The 15,089-nt window shown below is 35.6% G+C and overlaps 1 protein-coding gene across 4 annotated transcripts in view; it reads right to left on the bottom strand.

The window, feature by feature from the left end:
• Positions 1–735: 735 nt before the first annotated feature.
• KCNK2 (potassium two pore domain channel subfamily K member 2) overlaps positions 736–15,089 on the bottom strand; it is a 199,791-nt gene continuing 185,437 nt past the window's right edge. For all 4 annotated transcript variants that reach the window (XM_081299759.1, XM_081299760.1, XM_081299758.1 and 1 more), the window contains one exon: positions 736–4,431. In XM_081299759.1, coding sequence (XP_081155885.1) covers positions 4,114–4,431 — 318 coding nt within the window. In that variant the 3' untranslated portion in view covers positions 736–4,113. The remainder of the gene's footprint in view (positions 4,432–15,089) is intronic.

Consider the following 15,089-nt stretch of genomic DNA (forward strand, 5'->3'; position numbering starts at 1 on the left):
ATGAGATAGATATCATTACCCAAGGTAGATGTGTGATTGCACATACTGTATGACGCTACGTGGTGTACAACTAGAGAAATGAAAAGTTGTGCTGCAATTATGGACAATGAATCAAATGCATTCTGATGTCATATATACCTAATTGGAATAAATAAATTAATGAATTTAAATAAAAGAAGTGGAAATATTCAATGAGAATATTTCTGGCTTCCAGGTGGACCTGGAAGCCAGAGAGAAATTCAAGACTAAGTATAGAAAACATACAGAATGAAGACTAGGTAGGAAGTAAGTTTGGAATTAATGCATAGAACTCTTTTGAAGAGACATACCAAATCAAAATAAAAAAGAATAATAAATTAAGACATGTTGACAAAGTAGAAATGTTTTATAAAGCTAAACTAAGGAAATAATAAATCATTTTATGAATATTAGAAATAGTATAAGCTGGGTTTTATTGAACAAACAGCATTGAGTCAAAACAAAAGACCAGAGTTACAATTCCTGGTTCTTGGAACCAATCCCATCTTTCAGGAAAGAGTAGTTGATGGGTGGAAAAATATCACAAAACAGAAGAGACATTGACCTTTGAGTTGGGGCTGTGGATGCAAAAAACAGGGAGCTCACGATGCTTTCCTTATTAATATGAAAATAAGTTACCTCCAAAGTTTCTATCAAAAGTAACCAGGTTACTGCATGCTACCTTGAAACTGACACATAAGCGCGTTCAGAAGCCAGTATGTTTCACTGTAAAAGAACATTTCAGTCAACTCATGCTAAAGCAAAAATCATATATTAATTTTAATAGTTAATGAGATTCAAATAGAGACATCTTTATTCAAAACAAATTTATACTCACACTTTAATAAGAAATGCAAACCACAAATAAGTTATGATTTTATGAGAACATCAAAAATTTAAAGCAATAAGACAGACAAAAAAGTAAAAGTTGATCCAGACCTTTAGTTCCTAAGCAAAAATAGCTATCTCAAGTTTTCAGAATCTTTTAAGTTTGATTTTTGGCATTCCTTGTTCCCTAAGTCTTTTTGAACTTCCAGCTTTAAGAATAAAAAAAAAATGTATTGAGTTTTGACACAGAGTTAGGTGGAATTTGGTCTATCTTATATGTCACGTGTTCCTTGGAATTTGAGAAAGCCCTATAACTGTGCCCTCCTTTACTTTGACAGCCAAAAAGCATGTTATTCAATTCCCTTTTGGTTTCAGAAATTTAACTTTTTCCTGCATTTCAAGAATGATATATTTTTGCGGAGGAAAATAAGGCATGTGGCATAAACCATAGAGTAAAGTATATAGATCTCCACAAAAAAACCCTGAAAGTTTTCTAAAAGAATTACTTCTACACTTAGGTGCTGAAGGGTAGATGAGGGCACTGTCTATGAGCCATGTCTAAGAATACAGACCAGAGAGTTTTCAATTCTTTCTGGTTCTAGTACTTAATTTTATTTTTTCAAATGTCCTTCAAGGCAAAACTCTTTACTCTTATACGGGTCCAATAAAAAAATAAACACACTAGAAATTCCAGACTATGTCAAAATCCTTTTCAGTGTTCTCCCCATAGAGTAAATCAAATAAAGTTTGAGATATAAGTAATTATTGATTAACTAGGCTTTGGTAAATTTTCCCCAATCCTAAGAATATTGTTGGGAAGGGTTTTCAGATATTTAGGGAACATCAAATTGTTTTAAAATGAATCAGTAAATTTATGAAGGAGACTGACAAGATAAGGAGTCCAATATTTGAGGTATGAGGTCTAAAATTTTGGTTGATGACTGCTTTATGTGAGCTTCTATACTATCAGGATGCTTGGTTTCCTTTTTCCTACAAAAAATAATCAGTTACTTGTGTTCAGCATTCAGGCTACTTTAGAAGCAAGGTCCATCAGTGATAAAATATTGACATAATGGAAAAAATCTTGGATATATATATTATTTCAAATATCATATTTCAAAAATGAATTTCTAGCATATTTATTTAGATAAATAGCCTCCAAAAAAGAACACTCTGTGTGATTTAACAAAGGAAGCATTACTGCATCAGAAATATTTCTTGAATATTGTGAATGAAGATGCCACAAAAAGTCAGGCATGAAAAGTGACATCCTATAGTTTGACTTAGCCAGAATCAGATCTAGATTCTCAGCAGCAAGCAGGAGACTCAGAAAATGCTGTCTTTCATTACAAACTTTATTTGTCAATACAATTCACAGTTTATACATGGTGCATTCCACCATATGAACTTTCAGAACAGTTGTTGAGGAAATGGATGTAGCTTTCTTTCTAAAAGAGCCTGACTTCCTAAAATTTTGGTTAGAATTTTTTAGGTTTATAAAAGTACCTTTAACAAGTTAACAGGATATTTACATTTTTAGTTTAAATGTAAATTTTGGAAAATAACTGTCTATTAGTTTGCTTTTTAAAGATCCTGGGTTTATTTGTTTAAGAGTCTAATCTGAATGCTGCTTGTTCAGATATGTCCACCCCCCTCAAAAACAAAGTAAATCAATTTTGCAATTATATATAGGGAAATCATTTTCTTTATGCATTTCAAAAATTATATATACAATGTACAGCAGATCTGAGTATGAAAATAAAGGAAAGGGTAGCGATTTACTGAGCACAGTAAATTTTTCTGAATTTTCCTCTGAATCCTGGAAACATCCAAAGAATTACAGGATATAAAATTAAACTCAAAAGAATTATCAGCCTTTCTATTTAAAAAAAAATAACTCTCAAGATTTAAATTGTGCTATAACAGCGTTTTCTCTAATGTCAGAGACAAATTCTGCCGGCACTCTGCATTTTCCCATGTGCAAAATCACAGTGATTCCAGTTGCCACTTCTGTTCTCACACCCAGTCACAATTCCAAAGGTACCCACAGAGGGCTGGACTGCGCCCTCCTCTCACTGTATATCACCTCCCCTCGTATGGCAAAAGCCGTCAAGGAAAGAAAGTGATATAAGTCTTTCATATATCAAAAAGCAAGTAGAAACTGGCAGTAAAATGCTTATTAGCAAATACCCATTAACACATTGTTTTGCTACTTTCTTTTCATCAGAATGAATTTGCACCAACTGTTTAAAATCACCTCTAGTAATACATGTATGTAACAGCTTTCTTCGGTCAGATCATATAAATACATATATATATGTATACATATACGCATATACATGTATATATATATACTTACTTTCTTCTGCCTTTAAAAATGTATAGTTATTAATAAATGATAAACTTTCAAATATTCCAAAATACTGCCAGGGATAAAGGGACTGGTTGGGAGCAGCCAATGTTACCAGCCTGGTAATTATTACACTGTATGTATGTACCACTGGTACCTGAGTCAAATAAATACTCAGAGGGCCCATCTTTGCACCTCTTTTCTCTGCAGTGCCTTTAATGCTAGAGTTTCTGAGTGTTGCTTCCATGTCTTTCTAATTTGGCATCTATTTCTTCTTCGGGCATCACCACTTCAGTCACTTAACACACTGTTTCCAGCAAGGTATGGTATTCAAAAAAGGAGTACTGGGGGGAAAAGACTGCAGAGGGGAGCCTAGGGTGGGGGCAGGGAACGGGAGACCATACTTTAGCTAGAGAGGTTCTGTTTCTTCATAAGATAAGGCACTGACAGAAAAATTTCTTAGGTAAAAGGCTGCATAAGAATTTCTTGCCATTTACAAAAAGAAATGTTGTCATCCATAAATGGTCCGTATCTAGGCTCAGTTAGGTAGACCCTGAAAAGTTAAGGACTGATCCTTCAAAGCTACATTATTACCAAAAAACAAATTATAATTCATTCTGAGGCCTTATGGCACATTAGGAAAAAGGGGAGGAAAACAGTCTGGCCATAAAAAGGCATCAGACATTGCTTATCCTTCCACTCATCAAAGGAAGTGGACCATTTTACAAGCATCATCAGAGAGACAGTGCTGGCTCAGCATTCCCAATTCTCTTGATGGTACATGACCGTGATGGGTGTATCTATTTGCTTCCCCTTGTGAGCTCATGCACAATTTTTAAAATGCTACCAGCAACAGTCATAAAGAGCAGATAGCAGTCCTCACCTATGGCTACGCCTAAGGCTCTTCCAAAAGAAGGCTATTTAATGTTCTCAATAACAGCAATCTCTTCACCAGCACAGTGTGGCGTCAAACCGTTCAGATAGATACTTTCAGTCTTCAATAAGGGAGGCAAGACGTCCCTCTCACTGGTCAGGTGATTTACTGACAGGGTCCTCCTACAAGGAGTCAGCTCCTGGTTGTGGTTCCCAGCCAGTTCTGCAGAGAGCTTGCGCTTAATGGAGGTGGCACGCTGGAACTTGTCATAAATCTCCACACTGAGCCGCCTCCTGGTTTCTTTGAATTCGGCTGTGACATTGGCTGTCCACTCTGCAGCATGTGCTCGGAACTCTCCCACCTGGAGAACAGAGATCAGGAAGAGATTAAGGGGAGATCAATGACATGGTCAATATCTTGTGTGTTTTATCCTCTGTTCATTTTATTTGGGGGCTTTAGAAAGAAAATTAGAGTAGCTTTTCGTAAATTTGGCGATCTGTCAATGGAACTCTAAAATTAATGATTATCTTAAACACAATACATAAAGTTATATTTTACTAGACTTGGTTTTTTTTTTGTGTACATGAATCCTGTCATAGAAATTTTGGATGCTATAAATAGGCAATCTCTAAGTGCTTTTAAAGCCATTTGGGGTATTTATATATTTTTTGATATGTATGTAACTTGATGAAGTATTTAAGTGTAGAAAAAGTCAGTGAGACATAATAAAAGCAACAAAGAAGAAGAAAAGAATCTGGAATATGAATCGGGTAACCTGGGTGGACTACAGTGATGCTGTTTGCTCAGAATATAAATCCTGGTTTCAGAGCTCAGAAATAGTGTGCACAACCTCTTAATGGTCATTTAAGAATTCTCTAATTCCTAAGTAAGCAATACAATATTTGGGTTTTTTTCTTTCAGAGAAAGCAAAGAAATGAGAACTGGTGAGTCTATTTGGAGGCTGGATTAGGGAACAATAAAGCCTAAGGCATGACTTCTGAATGAATATTTGCTCAATGTTTGCAAATCTACCTGTCTGAGCTGCCAGTCCTTTGGCTGTAGAATAGGCATCTTCACTGTGCACATCTAAGAGAATGGCTGAGCTAATGCTCTCCACAGACTGCAAGATCCTACTTGGTGTTATGTAGTTCTTTTCAGAGGATTAAAGAGATCTATCAAGTGCCAAGCACATGCATAGAGAAGTATCTGCTACAGAACCACGAGCCATTTACAGGTCTTCGAAAATTATGCCTGAACTTTTGTATACTAACATATCATATATGATAGAAATCATATCAATCCCATGAGAAACTTTATAATTACCTTCTTAACTCACCACAATTTAGTCCTTGTGAATATCTCCTAGGTTAATATCCTAATATGTACCCATTCCTCCACTTCTATCACTCCTGCTTCCAGTCTGAAGAGACCCCTGAATTCTGTGCTTCTGTTATTGGCTCTCTCTTGCCTGACAAGTAAATAACTGCAGGTATTTTTACTTTATTTTTCACCTCTGTTGGATTTTGTTTTCAACTTTGGTATGAGAAATCTAATCAATGATTTCTAAATTTATATACTTATCTGAATAATGAAAGGGGACAGATAGGTAAATTTAGTACAACATGATGTGTACATATGGTTGGATAACCACAGATATAAGTATATGTATGTGCCTGTGTATATGTGTGTGTGTACATACACAAAAACAGAATGAAAACTTCAAATATCCTTGGAAGATGGCACATGTCAACTCCTTTATATCCATCCATAATAACAGACTCAAGGTTTTGATGATGTGCTTTTTATTTTAAAAGGTTTTTAAATTTCCTACCTGTATTACCTAACAAGAAGCAATTGCTTGTTATCTGGGTCTGGCTGTGAGAAAAGCAAAGCTAGAAAAATGAGACCTCTGTGGCAAACATAATTGGCAAGAAGCAGCATCTCCTATCCACTGAGGTGACTTAGAGGGAAGCTGCAGGGGAAGAGGTTCTGAATTTCCAGCAGTTTAGCCTGGAGACACTTAGTGTTCCCATTAGGTACTCAGTCCAGCTATACTTAGGGACTTAAATAATTAAATATTTAACCCTGCTTTTCAGGGACTTAGGTTAGGGAAGCATAGAGGGTATCTATCAGTGGTAACAAACTACAAATCACTCAGATTTGGCTCCCTCTACCACTGAGCTACATTCCCAGCCCTATTTATTCTTTATTTTGGGACAGGATTAAACAAAGTTGCTACAGCTGACTTTGAACTTGGGATCCCCCTGCTTCAGCCTCCAGGGTGCTGGGATTATAGGCATGTGCCACTGCACCCAGCCTATTTTTCTGTTTTCAACCTTTCTGTTTTGACTAAGATTTCTTGAGATCAGAGTCACTGGAACATATAAAGCATCTAGTGTTTAATTCATACTTGAGCACTGTCCGTACTGTTTTGAATAACATTTTTAATATAAACAGTAAGAGATTCTGTTGTTTTAGATGAGTTTTAATTTGATTTTAAATTGTTAAAATTAGAGCATAAAGATTGAACTTAAAAAACACTAATTAATGTGGTCTTGGGAAAAATGCTATTTTCCAACATTACTTAATTCTCCTATGTTGTATTATAAGCCAATAATTCTGAGCAGTGTAAAATTTGAGATTTATAATAAAACAATAATTATTGATGAATAGCTGAAAAAGTCCATCTGACATTAACTCCTAATTTACCAATGACTTCATAAAAAAGGAATTAGCTTGATCTATTTGAGAATTCATAATTTTTTAAATGTAAAAACACATAGTAATACAATGTTTTCTATGATGAGCTTTTCCTAGTAGGAAGGTTAATAAAGGAAACAAAATAGTCTCTATTTTTTTTAAAATAAGTGTTTGTGAAAAGTACAAGAATCACAAAAATATTCAATTCATCTCCATGTATAAATAGTTAACCAAAAATAATTACTTCCCAGAACACATCTATCTAAATAAGTCTTGGATCACTGTTTGAACTGATGGACCTAAAATTAGATCCATTCCATTGGCTTTATTTTGGTTACCAGGCTCTTACCTCACAACCAATCCTCCAAAAAGCAGAAAAGCTTCAAACACTCCTAGAACCTCCCTCCCTTTTCTTTGGTAATGGTCTCCACTTTTTTTAATTAAAAAAAGGTATTTTTGTTATAAAAGTCACAGACTGCTTATCAAAATCCAAATGTTAATCTTTTTATTTGCTAATTTTCTATCTTCTCTAACTAGAATATAAGTTCTATGCGTATCATCAACATCTGATACCTGGTATGTAGCAGACTTCCAAAAAATACATGTTAAATAAACACTGAAAACACATGTACCCTATTGTATCATATGCCAATGGAAAGAATTAGCAGTTATTTAGCACACATGCTACCACTGGTTTTCCTTCTATCATTACCTAGTAATCTTTCCTCGTCTTCCACCGTTATCATTAGTATTTTTGCAAAAAAAAATGGTCTTACACACATTGTTTTGCAAATTTTTTTCCCCTCAGCCAATTTTAGTCTTCTTTCTGTGTGCATACTGATTCTTCTACCTCATAGTTTGTATCAGGTTGCCTAGCATTTCCCAGGATGATGGATATGCATAATTTAATCACTCCCCTAATGATGGATATCTGGGTGGATATTTGTGTATGTGTGTGTGTGTGTGTGTGTGTGTGTGTTTGCAATCACCTGCACAGGTGCATGCACACATAAGCATTATTAGAAATAACACTTCATTGAAAATTTTTGGACCCATATCTTTACCAATACAAACTAACTATTACTATAAAAACACTGGGTCAAAAGACAGGAATGTTTTCCAATTTTGCAGGCACTGAAATTTCTGATTTTGCTTAAGAGGCAGAATAACATGCTAGAGCTAGATCTCCAAGTTTGAATCATAGCTCTACAACATTCACTGTGTGTCTGTGTTTTTTAATCTCTCTAGCCTCAGTGTCTTCTGGAACACGAGGGAAACAATACAATTCTCCCCACAGAGTTGTTATAACAATCAAATCAATTAATATTTACAAAAAAGCAATGCCAAGTATATACTGTACGCTACAGATACATACAAACTTTTATATAATGCTATAACTTAGACCTGCATTACTGGTAAGAGTCTTTCTCATTGTGAGAGCTTATTTGGTATCATTTTCATACTTGGGATTCCTGGCAGCATCACTACTTCCTTTCTGTATACTCAGGTGTGAACTCTTGCTTTTTCATGGAAACAAACCAAAACCCAACCAAAACAAAACCTAATTGCTGGCATCTGCATTGAACGTCAAATATTTTCATCATCTATTTATTGCAAGTTGAAACTGATGCAGTCATGAGAAAATGGACAAAGAATGAAAACCTTCCTTAGCCATCATCTGAATTTTCTCTAGAAGCCAACTTCACAAAATCACCTTGATCTTGCAGATTGCTTTAATGACATGCACAAAACTCTCTGTGGAGCCTTATGCTTCTACAAGTTAGTGAATCCTACCGATTAGGAAAAGGCTAAATGTGAAAAAAGCTCAGACTTGTTGGAGTCAAACTTCTTATCTTTAATTGCATTTAATCCCCGGCAGAGGCAGGTATTTTTGTCCATTTGGGGGAGCTTGTTTTTTCTAATTTCTACAAAATTCCCAACGATGTCTGGAGGTCATAAAAGCTGCAGTGAAAATAGTGAGAAATGGGGTGGGGCAAAGTGGAGGATGTTCCTGCTCTATAACTACATTCTGCATGCCCACAAGCATCTAATTTAGCCTCTTTTGAATTCCAGGTTTATTAATATAGAATAAGGATAATAAAGCACTTCCCAAGAGAAACAAGTGAAATGTATGTGGGTGTGGGTGTGTGTTTTCTTGAAATACAAAGGATTTCACAAGTACTAATTACAATAAAGCTAATGCTGCCTGGTCTGGTTCCCAAAGGATACCGTCAATTATGGATTATTCCCAAAGACTAAATATCTTTTGGAAGAGTGCAAAGCAAATTCATAGTATATGAAAATCCACCCTCTAGAAAATTACATTAGGGTGAAGATACACTGCCTTAATTTCCTAAAGATGCTAAAAAGAGTGAATTGATTCATAAAAGTGTGCCCTTGGGCTACTCATACCCATAATAGTATGCACATCCTTTTTTTTCCCCCGCATTTTATCTTTCCACTGTTCTTCAAGATATTGGTCTTAAGTAACATAACTGCTCAAACTCAGAGTTTGGAAATAATGAGGAAAGTAAGTTCCTCAAAAAACAAATTAAGCATAAGAAAAAATATTTATTCTCATTCCCTTAAAAAATTCAACATTTTACAATTGTAATGATATCTTCACTAGGCATCAAATAACAGTGTCCTAAAGTATAGACTCATCTTTAATAGTGATAAAATTGTATATTAAAGCACTAATGGTGCTTTTTTTTTGTTTTTAAAGAAAGAAAAATAAGTTCCTGAAAAAAAAATCACATTTACGCAAGCAGACTTTTTTCTTGATTGAATTGTTAATGCTTGTGGTATTCCAAATAAGTAAAGTTAATCCTTATGTGTGCAAATATTGTTTCACTGTTTGTTTTTTTGGTACCAGAAATTGAACTCAGGGGTGCTCAAACACAGAGCCACATACCCCAGTCCACTTTTATTTTTTATTTTGAGACAGAGTCTCTCTAAGTTGCTTTGGGCCTCAATAAATTGCTAAGTCCGGCTTTGAAGTTGCCATCTTCCTGCCTCAGCCTCCTGAGACACTGGGATTACAGGCTTGCACCACCATGCCCAGATTCCTTGGATTTTTATAAAAATTCTTCAATCACTTAATCAAGGAGCACCATATCTTCATATGACCAAGCAATCTACCTCATTAGTAATAAAGCTGAGGATCAAAAAGTGAGTAAGACCAGCCCCTACAGGATCCCAATGACTGTTCCTGCAGCACATGCACTTGACTGAAGAAAGAGGTTTCATCCTGGATTCTCTGTAACTTTCTCACCAGTGATCGGGTTTACAAAAAAAAGCAAGGAAACAGAGAGGTACAAATAGGTGCTTGTCCTCTAGACTACTAGCACTGCTGCCGTCCTGTCACTAAACTTGGTGGACAACTCCCTGTCCTTAACTTGCCTGATGTTCACAGCTGCAAATGGTATTGCTGAGTGTTCTGTTCCTTCCAATCAGTTTTTGTCCTTAGTTTCCAATTCAGCACACTCGTGTGTCTTGCTGTTCAGGTTAATTCTTGCCAATCAACCTTGTACAATCATTTTCTTTTACTGTCCCTTCAACTACTTTTGTTCCTCAGGGTGTGATTCTTCGTCATTTCCCTGGATGATCACATATTTCCAGTTGTGTCAATTAACAACTACTTGCTGATGACTCATGAATCCATACTTCTCGGTCAAGTCTCTACGAAATTCCAAATCTGTCTCACTCACTGCAGATTGAACATCTCAACTCAGATGACTTGCAGGCAGCCCAAGCTCAGCACATTCCCAAAGAAAATAACCAAACTTCTCAAACCCGTTTTATTAAACTCAATATCTTAACACAGTACCATTAAGCAGCAAGTTTCCCAGTTGAATTTCAATATAACCTCTCGCTCTTCCTCTTACTCCACCTTCCATCAAATCAACCCAAGTCTTGAAGATTTGCCTCTTTTCAGTTTATACTGTCAAAACTATGTCAATCACCATTTTCTCTCATCTGTCTACTCCAGCAGTCTCCTAAATGGTCTTCCTGACTTAAGTCTCTCTCCCTTCAAAGGCATTCTCTACTCAGCAGACACGATGTTCCTTCACAGACACAAATCCACCAAGTACTTTCCCTTGTATAAAATCATTTGGCCGATTCCTGCTCCCCTCTTGAGAGCAACTCGTGTGATCTAGGGCATACCTCTGTTCCAGCTTCAATTCTAACCAGCATTCCTCTTAAACTCCATTCTCAAGAATTGGCCTGAACATTTCTTTTGCCTCTCTAAACATGCTACCCTTTCTTTTACCTTCCTTCATCCATTGCTTGTCATTCTCTTGGCCTAGAATGATGTTTCCTGAGTCCTCTCTGGGATATTTCCTACTTATTGTTAAATTGGACATCCTCACGGAGCCATTTGTCGATCCCCTAGAGTACACTGGCATCATCTGCTATTTGTACCTTTTCTCCTCAGCACACTCTGTATTTTCCTAGCATTATTCTCATAACAACTCATTACAATTACTAATTTAGTTGGTCATCTGGCTTTATGACAGTAGAGAGACTATGCCTGCCACATCATATTGAGTATTCCCAGCTCCTAAAGGAAAGAATATGGTGGAAATTCAGCAATAAATGAATAAGTGAATAAATGGCAAACAAATTGATTATATATCTATTTTGTGGGGCAGAGAGGGTAGTGGAGATTTAACCCAGGGGCAGTTTACCACTGAGCCACATCCCCAGCCCTTTTTTTGTTGTTAAATTTTGAGGCAGGGTCTCACTAGTTGCTTAGGGTCTTGCTAAGTTGCTGAGGCTGGTCTTGAACTTGTGATCTTCTTGCCTCAGCCTCCGGAGCTGCTGTGATTACAGGAATGCACTATCCCACTTGGCTTAATCAATCATATTTTGAATACATAGTAAGGTAAAAAGATTCTCCTTGCTCAATGATTCTCATGAGAAGATCTTGCTTCTCTCTGGAGGGAGATGGAGCCTGTGAAAAGTACTGACACATGGCCAGGTCTGTTTATATTAAAGGTCCAAAATATGTTTGTCAAAACTAACTCTTCAGTCATTTTGTAGAGTTTCCTGACTATTCCAAGAAGCCTGTGAGACTGCTATATGTCATCCTCACATGGAGAATCTCATGCCTGTTTCATGGATCTTGTAAATCAGATTTCCTCTTTTCCCCTTCTAATTATCAGTCCCCTAACCATTTCTCTCTCTCCCACCACTCTGCACAACAATACCTGTTAGGCTCTCCCAGAACCTGGACCTTACCATTCTCATGGCATGCATCCCAAGCTAAAGAATGGTTAACAATTTTACATTAGAGGAACCATTAATGACTTCTTCATCAACTATGAACATTTACTACAGTTCCTATAGCTTTTCCATGTGTAAAGTTGACATGATTACAGAGGTCATTCTTTGTCCTGATTTTCATGTTTATTTAATGATTTACTTTTGGAAGTCCTTTTGTATCTATTCCAGGTTAATATTCATTAGAGTAGTCATTTAACAAAAACAGAAAAACTAACATGATTTAAAGAAAAATTTCACTATTTTTGGCTTGAAAATACTTTTAATTTGAAGTGACTAAATGCCTAGTCCTTATCAATTACATTTATACAGAGATCATTTTCCTCCGGAAAAAGTTTGCAAAATGCTCACTACCTATTTTTCCAGGAATGAAATTATCTTTGAGGAGTTCTTCCTTATGTGTTCTATTTCCTTCTGATCTATTTTTCAGCCAGGCCTCTGTGACAGGAAGACTCATCATTCTACCAATTTGTTCTTTTGTGTGGTGCTAGGAATTGAATCCAGGGCTGGGCAAAGACTATCACTGTTCTACACCCTCAGCCCTACTCTGATTTCTGAAAATAGTTTTCAGGAGAAAGTTTCATTAAAAAAGAAAAAAAAAAGTCCCCTCTCCACATGGTAACAATGGCAGAAGACTCTCCTACAGGGGGTAAACTGGAATTAACTTCTGGGTATTAGTTAACATGAAAAAAGTTCCCCAATTTTATACAATATTGTCAAATGTGTTCTGTTTCCATAAAACTTAGCAAACAATCTATAAGACATGGGACGACCTTGCTTTGTTTTAAATTTGCAGCCCAGTTTATCTACGTAAGCTTGGGGAACTCCTCAAATTTAGAATAATTTTAAACAAAATTATTCATTTTTATTACATAATAAATAATTGGTTAATTTAAAGCCTTGCTTTGTATTCCATTTTCAGAGGTTGCCTACACTATTTCATCTTATCTTCAGAATCCTCAAAAGCTTTGTCCTCCTGAAAAAAAGTCGTTGGCCCTTCTGTGCCTTTTCATTAGACTGGAAAACACCATGTTTTCTGCTCCAGTTTTTCACCCAGCATACTCTCCCCTGTGAGCTTTGAAATTCCACGATCCTCTCGAGATTTTCTGTTCCAATCATGATAAAAAGAGCAAAAATCCACATGTGCTAATATTTTAAATGGTCCATTTCCAAAAACTGAGTACCCCCCAACAACAGCATTAGCAACCACATTAGAATGGAAATCTGTGGTGTGATTTTAAAATGCAGCAACAGTGACTCTGCCAATACTTTGGGTCAGAGAGCAATTCATGCTTCCCTCCCAAGCCCCTTTTACCCACCGTTTTCTCTGAATCACTGCCTTTCTATCCTTTGTTTGTGTACAAGAAATTTTTTTATTATTTTCAATCCTAGGATCTTATCCTAATTACCACATCTAACCTATATTCTCCATCCTAATTGGGTTGACTCTCTTCTCAAGTTATCCTCAACTTTGAATATAATCGTCTGAGAAAGATAAGACAGTCCCTGTGCTGGATCACCAGTGGATAAAGAATTTCTATCTTTTTCCAAATACCGACATCCCACTTAGGTATTGGGTAATGCTCGTTAGCTGCAACTTTTCTTAAAAGAAAAATAAATAAATAAATAAAATAAAGAATCCTATTTTTGTGCAGATACAATTCCTGGTTTTGATGTGGGTAAAGTAGCACAGGGTGCCTTTTCCCTGCTGGATGTCTTTAAGAGAATCTGAAACAAAGTTGAGCATTAAGATTTGATAATGGTCATTTGGTAATTTTCTTTGCAAGGACTAAAACTGAAGAGGTTTTCTTCATCTGTGACCAATACCTTTTTTCCCATCCTTTTGATGGGATTTCAACTTACTTTTCTCAATGGCCAGATGCTTATGTACTTTAATGCTTTGAGGAATGTTAAATATTAAAATTTAGTTAGCTAAGTTGAAAACATCCCTCTGTTTAAATTTGTAAAAATAATATGAAGCCTAATTTGCATTCCATTTTCAGAGGCTGCCTAGACTATAATTCCCAACAATTAACATTTATTCATTTTCTGAAGTATTGACATTTCATTGTATTGTTGAACTGTACTGTGAGAAAGAACAATTTAAATTATTCTCTTTACCAACCAGGTTACAAAAAAAAAAAAAAAGCTTAAAAGGATTACAGAACAGTAGGTGATATTTTCTAGTTTTCAGAAAAGTATATGTAATATTCATAGTACCTGTAACCTAAACTACTTTTTTTAGTTAGCTACTCCTCAACTTCCTAATACAACATATATTAACATAATTGCATAAAAATTAAGCATGACAGACCTTAATCTTTTTTTAATAAAAACAATGTCAAAAAATAATAATCTTAAAATTAATGATATTATTTTAAGTAAAAACTTACTTCTAAAATATTAATGCATGATATAGTGGAGCTGCAAAATCAAACATTTATTTGTTATGGAGTAAACTTATTTTTGATACTGAACATTCATGAAATTCTCCCCACTGGTCTGGAATTAGGGTATCTGTAACAATTCATTTGATGGAGTCCATCTAACTCATGTATCATCTTATTGTATGGTAAAAATGGGGGACAAGGAAATTCATACAACAGTAGAATAATTTATATACTTGTTATAAAATCACACCACACTGTTATATGAGTTACAGTAACTAGGTATTTGTTTGATCATCAGAACAATGCAGAAATTCTACAGGTGCTTCTATCTAATAATGAGGGTGTAGTGATCAGAGTTCCTAGGTAAAACACCAGTCAACTGCTTAAGGTCTCAAAGGTATGCAAAAAAAAAAAAATCGAGCATTATAACTGAATGGGATTGAATGTAATTCTTCAGGTATTCATCAAAAAATGTATTCATTAGGTATTTAATGAAGGTAAAACATTAATGGAGTTTCAAAACTTGTTTAGGGAAACCTAGATTAAATAACTGTTTCTGTATAATAAAAGACCTTGTTATGTTCACTACATGATTATAGGGCCAGTCCACCAAAAAATGTTTTGATTCCTTCCTCTTCTTCCT

The sequence above is a fragment of the Spermophilus citellus genome (genome assembly GCF_964194105.1).
Source record: "Spermophilus citellus genome assembly, chromosome: 6".
NCBI classification, from domain to species: domain Eukaryota; kingdom Metazoa; phylum Chordata; class Mammalia; order Rodentia; family Sciuridae; genus Spermophilus; species Spermophilus citellus.